Below are 8,060 nucleotides of genomic sequence, written 5' to 3' on the forward strand. Positions count from 1 at the left end.
TGCTCTAGTAGCCGTACCCAGCTGCTGTTAGGGCTTCCTGTAAAAATTATGAGAGGACTAGGGGTGTTGACTATTCATAAACTGAAATCTATTGTGTGGCTGTACTTTTACACGTACATTGGGACACAGAATTGCAGCCTATTCTAAGTGAGGCCCATATGACGAATCCTTACTACATCATACACAGCAGGCAGTGTTGCGGGTAGTCATAACAAACACTTGTTCATGTGCTTTACCTCAGCACTGCTCCACTACGCATAACAGTTGTGATAACAACACAGAGATCTAGTCCCCTTGGCAGCAGAGACATTTGTACTATTGAAGGTTTAACAAATGACTGGAATACAAATGTCTGAACAACATCATCTGCAACCTGACAGGAAGCTGGCAGTTGTCTGTGGCCTTAAAAAGTGGCTTAACCCAGGACTATTATTAACCTTATGTTTGCTCACTGTGCCCTACAGATCTGGAGGGAACTCTTACCGTGGAGTGCTCTCAGAGAAGGTTATTTAGAATAACAGGTTCACAATAAAGTGAAATTTTGCAGATGCTCCTGTTTAATCTCTTCCTTTTTATTACCAGTACAAAAATAGATATTATTCCCAGAGAACTGTGACTATGAATGATGAATAGGCCTGTGCCGTGGTTACTACACATTCACAGTATAAAACATGTCTGCAATGATAACTCGGTTATATTATAGGCTCTTCATTTGTAGAAATAACAGAATTGCACTTTTCATGCATCTTTCCCCAAATTTTCTCAGCCCAGAAAATCAAGTAAGGTTATTAAGTGATGAAAGCAATAACAATCCACATGGACTGTTTAATTGCATTTATTTTTTTCTTCCATCTTGTGTCCAGATTTAAAAATCAAAACAAAGCTTGCTCAAGTTTTTGTCTGTTTTTAATATATAAATGCATGTAAAAACAATGCACCATACTTTCAATGCATCATAAGAAAACAATACTGACTTAACAAAACATATAGCAAAGTGATCTGAAAAAGTATTCGTATGGTGAAAAAGTGCACATACCTGAGCTTTTAGTATTTACAATTTACCATTGTTACTGGAAACAATACAATCTGGCAGCTTCTGTCCTGTAATTGTGATTTTTATGCATTACTAGTCAACATCCGAAAGACATGTTTTATTGATGCACAATGGATATCCAGTGGATAAGTGATATTGATATCCAATGGATAAGTGTTTAGCAGTTGGGTGATGTACAGAGTAATGTTTGCTGTGGACTCCTGCTTACCTTCAGTGCAGTAGCAATCGCAAAAGCAAAATGGGTAAATTGGAGCATTTAGTCATATCTGCATGGAAATGTTGACCTTTATTTGGATGTTAAAGGGCAAAGGTGATTATCATCATTGCACGTCTGTCTAGAGCATTTTAGTAAAATCCATATAAATAAACCAAGACAGCAAATCAGCTGGTAATTGATGCACTCTTTATGTATGTGACAACAGGGATAATTTTCAATGAGATCATACAGAATTTACCATTTGACAATGGTTTATAAAAACACCATTTAAGCAATGTTTTATAGGTTATTTTTAAGATTAGACCCAGTTCCACTTAAAATGAGAAATTCGCCCCTCAGTAACATAGAATGTGTAAAGTATTGGCCAGGATAGACCTTCCCTGTGCAGTGGCACACACCAGGTAGAGTTTACAGAACAGAAAGGTCAGTACTGAACCCAATAGGTCATATTAGATCTTTCAGCTGATGGCTGTTTTGTGTGCTATATGTAAGATAGCCCCGTCTTACATAAACTCCAATATATAAAAGCAGTTTTTAGTGCTGGGATAAGAAAAGTGATGATGGAATTGTAACATGTCTTAGACACTGTTTGTTTACCAAAGAGTTTTATATATTCTGGTAAACAGTGGACAGTGAATATAAGATGCCACAAAACATGTAGTAACAAATGTAGTCCTATAAAACAAGTATATGTAAATAAGCTTTATATGAACTTGACATTGACTTGCAATGCTGTTTTCCATCAAAGAAGGTACTGTGCACTGTTACTGGGTAATTCTGTTGTATTAGCTAAATACAGGTCAAAGTGGACGGGGAAGAGATGGTAGCATCAATAAGAGGGATAATGTAAGAGGGTAAAGAGAATGACAGAGAAGAAGAGCGATGAGATACAGAGTGAGAAAGTCTGGGGCAGACACCCCTCAAGGCAACTGTCTAATATGGATAGTTCAGAAGTTCTCATACACCATTATCAATTTATATTTAAACTGGAGAAAATGATCTAGAAGATCTTCAACAAGACATGCGTAATAAACCATGATGTATCATTCCTTTTACAAAAGGCTCTAAAGCATTCATGTGTCCATGAACCAAACTCATCACCACCCCCCCCTCCTAGTGTCTCCTCCACTTTCTCTCACGATGGCCAACTGCACAAACTCTCCTGTTCCCCAGGCACGCTGCCTTAGTGTCATCTTCGACTCCATCCTCAGCTTCACTTTTCTCATATCGAGTCTCTCATGCAATACTGTCGCCTCAACCATCCTAAGATCAAGTACACCTCTTTCTCACCCAAGACATCACCAAAAAAATTCACTCTCTCATCTTGTCCCACCTTGACTACTATAATCTACTAACTGACCTTCCCCTCACCTGTCTCTCCCCTCTTCAATCTGTCCTAATTGCACCACTCTACAAAGCTTTACACTGTCTCCCCATTTCCTCCAGAATTCAGTTCAAATTACTGACCCTCACCTACAAAGCCCTCCATATGTATTGCCTTCATATAACTCTGATCTTGTCATGAGATTCATGCTCATCCCCTTCACTCAGCACTGACCTCTCCCTCCCACCTCCAAAACTTTCCCCCAACCTCCTACCTACCTGTTGAGTATTTTCTCAAAACCAATCTTTTAATTTTGGCCTATCCCACTCCCACCTGAAACTACTTCCTCTGTACCCCTTTCTCCCACTTTCTACTAGCTACTTTTGTCTTGTCTCTAGACTATAAGCTGTCACGAGCAAGATCTTCTTTTATTTGTTTCATGTCCACACCTCCTTTATCTACCTCGTCTGTGCCTGTCCTATGTCATATTGTCTTTTGCATTTAAGGGGAACTTGTATGATTTTCGGATAATCTTTGTTTTATGTTTATGTTTTATTTTGTATGCTTTATATTGCTGTGTTGCCTGCGGAATCTGTGGCTCCTTACAAACAAACTATAATGATGATAAAATTGAGCTGGGACCAGGTACCACTTGTTGAAAACATCAAGCAAAAGAAAATGGATAGAGCATTGTCCTTTTTAGCCAATTCCTGGACATCAGTATACAACATTAGGTCTAGTCCAACCTTTTTTTTTTGTTCTTTTTACGTTTTATAAACCCAAAGTCCAACAGGTCTGCAGAACTTCATTAGTAAATCATATGTCTTTAGTGTAGGACAGGTTTATTTTGTACTTCGGTCCTGAAGATATATACTCTGCAGAAAGTAATCTATGAACATCACATCATTGCATTTCATTATATTCTGACTTCTTTTTCTTTCTTCAGTTTATTATTTGCAGCTTTATGTCCAGCCCCCCAGATCTCCGTCTCTTTAATTACACGTACCCAGACTGGTCTGTTGTGCTTGGTTACTGCATCGGGACATCCTCGTTCATCTGTGTTCCAATATACATGGTGTACCGGCTGGCTAGTACTCCGGGCTCATTAAAGGAGGTAAGGGAGAAGATAACTTGCCCCTTTCTCTAAGATTATTAGGAATGTCCACTTAAAAACATAGTTTTGAGTGTGACTTATTCTATGATTTTAGGTCCAGTAATCTCACAATTGTTTAAGTTTCTATAACACTGTTTAACAACAACGTAAGTAGGCCTCAACACATTTTAAAAGCTAAATTATAAAACATTCACAAGGTGCAATTGGTTTTAAAGGCATAGCATCTGTTTCTATGGATGACACAACATTATGTAATAGAACCCATACAAGCGGTGTCATCCTAAACCTAATGTCGAATAATGCTAAAAAAAGACATTAGCATTTTGCAGCTAATTGTAATTTCTTCCCATCCACATATACGATCTATCTAGAGGTGCTAAGTGATCATGGGGAGCTGTTTAATGATTGTGTGGCATGTATACCAAAATTACTGAGAGTAATGCAGGTTAATGGGAGGGTAGAAACAATAATAACTCACTACTACTTTATGACCAACCAATTTGTTCCATTTAAACACTTCCATTTTTTCCTTGATCCAGCCTTCTTTATGTTATAAATGAATTATGAGAGTGAAGAGGCATCAAGACTTACTTCATTACATTAACACTTTATTACACAAATGCACATGTCAACAGAAACGCACTTTGCATCCCATTCTAACTATAGGACTTCAGTAGTGGTGGAATAATTAATAATGCTGTGTTCCAGCACTCAATTTGGAGAACATCACCTTATATGCCCCCTCCCCCTCTCCCACCTAAACAAAACTTGTTTCAGTGCAAAAGTAAACACTTTTGTGCACCTAATGCACCCTTGTTCTCCAGTTGGCCGCTACAATCTCCATGATGTCACAAATGTGCTTCCCCAAAAAACTAGGCGTACTTGAGTAAAATCTGGAATCTTAAAAGGGTCCTTAAAAAGAGCTGCATATATGTTAATATAATGGATCAGAATATTTACTTATTTATTAATCCATAAAAAATAAAACAAAAATATAATGGTTTCAGCTACTCTTTCCTTAATCCTCAGCCGGTAAAGATAAGGATAAGTAAAGGGAGAGTACAGAGTACAGAGTAACATTTGTGCACCAATAGACTATAAAAAGAATATATCAGCCAGATCCAGAATGTCACTAATTTCCATTTCTTATGCATGCTTGGCCACTCTCCTGGAATTTTGGGTAGGACTCCCAAGAGAGCAGGCCATTCTCACGCATCTTTCCCACTTCCTAGTAAAGTGGGCAGAATGGGGGCCTCCAGGACACAATTTGTCATGAATCGCCTCTTTATGGCCCTGCCCCCACAACAAAGTGACACAACTGTGGTTACACGTCACTGGGGTGGTTCCTAAATGTCATAATTTGCAGCACCCCATTCCCTCTTTATTTGTACTTTACCTCCTTTCCAGGATCGCCAGGGTGGGAAAAAATAAGTTGGCAACCATGCTCTAATGCTTTTCTTCCCAATGTATATATATAGTTTCTTAATTTTCTGCAGTGTGTTGAGTGGTCCATATCATATAGCGATGTATAATCAGTTCTTTAGTGCGTTTTTTATTTTTTATACCTAGTGCCTTTGGCTTATGTATAATCTTGCCACAGTTGGATAGACTATTTAAAAATGATGTTTTCTAATCCTTTGCTAAATATCTAATGTTATGTAGAAACCAGTAAAATACTTATTTAAAAAATAAATATATTACGGAATAAGTTTCACAATTTTTCTTTTGATATATAAACTGCAGTTTTAGTTCAGTTCCTTAATATGTTACATTCAATTAGCCTAATTTGCAATGAGGTAATAATATAGGGAACACATCCTCCTATCATTGACTATTTTTTTGTTTCCTGATAGCGATTCATCAAGAGCATAACCCCAGAGACGGACACAGAAATGCCACTGGGAAGTATTCACATGAATGCTGTGTAACCTGGAAGCAGAACCTTATCCTGTATTCAAACTTTACGCATCACACTCTGTGTCTAAACAAAACGTTTTCAAACCTCAGGCTGTTTATTAATCATCCACCCACACTACACTGGATCATGCCTGAGAGTCGCACTGGACACAGGCTTAGTCAACATGAAAGCCCCAAGAATTCCATGTCACAATATGTCAATGATCCACACTGGAAAGATGGTTTGCATGTTGTTATGAATAATTAGCTGAGATGCTGAGAACAAACGAGACATAATGTGGTCATATTTTGATAGAAGGCATTATTTATCTTGTCTTTGTGTATCCTATAAAGAAACAATTGTTTCTTTAAGCATGGAAGAATAGTAGGAAAGATTTAAAATCTTTAATTCTGGAACTGCTCTTGGTTAGAACTAGAGATGCTCACTGACCCCCGTGTTTTGGTTTTGGATCTGGATTACCTTCGTGTTTTGCTTTTGGCAAAACCGACATGGCGTGTTTTGGTTTTGGTTTTGTTTTGCAATTTATTAAATAATTACATTTTTTTGGGCTAACATAACATAATTTAGTGCTCCACCTGTTTATTGGATAAGTGAGGTAATTCTACAGCTAATAAATGTCAACGAGCGCTGCCCCCCCAGGATGTGTGCTTTTATCAGACACACACCAATCCAGGGTGGCAGCCAACGCACTAAAAAGAGCGATCGAAATTCATAGCAAAAAAAGGCAGTTTGGTGTATATCTGTATATTACACCCTACAGTTATAGTTAAATAGAAAAAAAGAAGCCTGCAAAGACTGGACGATCAATAGAAATGGCCAAAGCATATTTTCTGCTTGGCTCTAGATTACACCCAAACCTTATTAGTGCAAATTAGAAAAAATACAGTTTAATCCCTGGTAGGCCGTCCTTAATTCTACAGCTACACACACCAATCCAGGGTGGCAGCCAACGGTCTAAAAAGAGCTATTGACATTCATAGCAAAAAAGGCAGTTTGGTGTCTGTCTGTATTTTACACCCTACATTTATAGTTAAATAGAAAATAAAACAGCCTGCAAAGACTGGACGATCAATAGAAATGGCCAATGCATCTGATCTGTTTGGAACTAGATTACACCCTACACTTATAGTGAAAATGACAAAACGGCAGCCTGCAAAGACTGTACGTTAAATAGAAATGCCCCAAGTCCCTTTTCTCTTTGGTGGTAGATTACACCCTACACTTATAGTGAACGTTTTAAAAAGATGCTGTTGTCATCATCTTCAGCATCATCCTCACCCTCATCAGTGTGTACATCATCATCGCAGACTATTCATCTCCGCTGGAATCCGCTTCTAGAGAAGTGTCAGTACTTGGATGTATTTGACGGCCTTCCTCGTGGAAGATTTAGTTCATTTTGATGAACATCATCTTTTCCACATTTTTCTTCGGAAGTAACCTCCTACGTCGATCACTGACAAGGTTCCCGGATGTGCTGAATACTCTTTCAGAGTGCACACTGGAGGGTGGGCAGCTTAGGTATTGCAAAGCAAGTTTGTACATGGGTTTCCAAATGGCTTGTTTTTCTTCCCAGTATGGAAAGGGACTGTCTGACATTTCCATATCAATTAACTCTTGAAAATAATCCTCCACCATCCTTTGCATGTTAATAGTAGAATTGGATGGAGTTATGGGCAAGGTCACACATTTTTTGGTAAAATCTTTCAAACCAGCCCACATGTCAAACTGTTGTGGTCTGCCACCTGCGTCATCCCTACCTCTCTTTGGAAAGTGCATTTTTTTCCAAGCAGCAGCTGCCTGAGAAACAGAAGGAGGAGACGTCGTCAAGCCAAGGCCCCATTCAGCGGACAACTTGCTGACCAATAACTCCTTGCAAATGTTCACATATCGGTCATTTTGAAGCAAAAAATCAATGTAGGTCTTAAACCTAGGATCAAGCACAGTCGCCAAAACGTAGTGATCCGAGTTCAAGATTTTAATAACTCTTGGATCATTGCAAAGCGAATTAAGTACTTGATCTACAAGGCCAACATACTTTGCGGAATTGCTTTCTTTCATCTCCTCCTTCAGTTTCTCAAGCTGCTTTTCCAATAGTCAAATTAAGGGAATAACTTGGCTCAAGCTAGCAGAGTCTGAACTCACCTCACACGTCACAACTTTAAATGGTTTCAGCACCTTGCACAGCACAGAAAGGATTCCCCACTGTGCAAGAGTGAAATACATCCCCCCTCCTTTCCCAATGTCATGGCTTGTGCAATACTCTTGGATGGCTTTACGCTGTTCCTCCATCCTCTGAAGCATGTACAGGGTGGAATTCCACCTTGTTAACACCTCTTGCTTAAGTTGGTGGCAGGGCAAGTTAAACTGTTCTTGGAGCTACTGCAATCTCCTACATGCTGTGGCAGAATTCCGGAAATGTCCGGAAATTTTACG

The 8,060-nt window shown here is 38.8% G+C and overlaps 1 protein-coding gene across 1 annotated transcript in view; it reads left to right on the forward strand.

The window, feature by feature from the left end:
- Positions 1 to 6,175, forward strand: part of SLC6A4 (solute carrier family 6 member 4) — a 101,635-nt gene extending 95,460 nt beyond the window's left edge. Inside the window, exons 13-14 of the mRNA XM_075196880.1 lie at positions 3,542 to 3,709; positions 5,563 to 6,175. Of these exons, the coding sequence (XP_075052981.1) occupies positions 3,542 to 3,709; positions 5,563 to 5,637 (243 nt within the window). The 3' untranslated portion in view covers positions 5,638 to 6,175. The remainder of the gene's footprint in view (positions 1 to 3,541; positions 3,710 to 5,562) is intronic.
- Positions 6,176 to 8,060: the final 1,885 nt, after the last annotated feature.

The sequence above is a fragment of the Mixophyes fleayi genome, chromosome 2 (genome assembly GCF_038048845.1).
Source record: "Mixophyes fleayi isolate aMixFle1 chromosome 2, aMixFle1.hap1, whole genome shotgun sequence".
NCBI classification, from domain to species: domain Eukaryota; kingdom Metazoa; phylum Chordata; class Amphibia; order Anura; family Limnodynastidae; genus Mixophyes; species Mixophyes fleayi.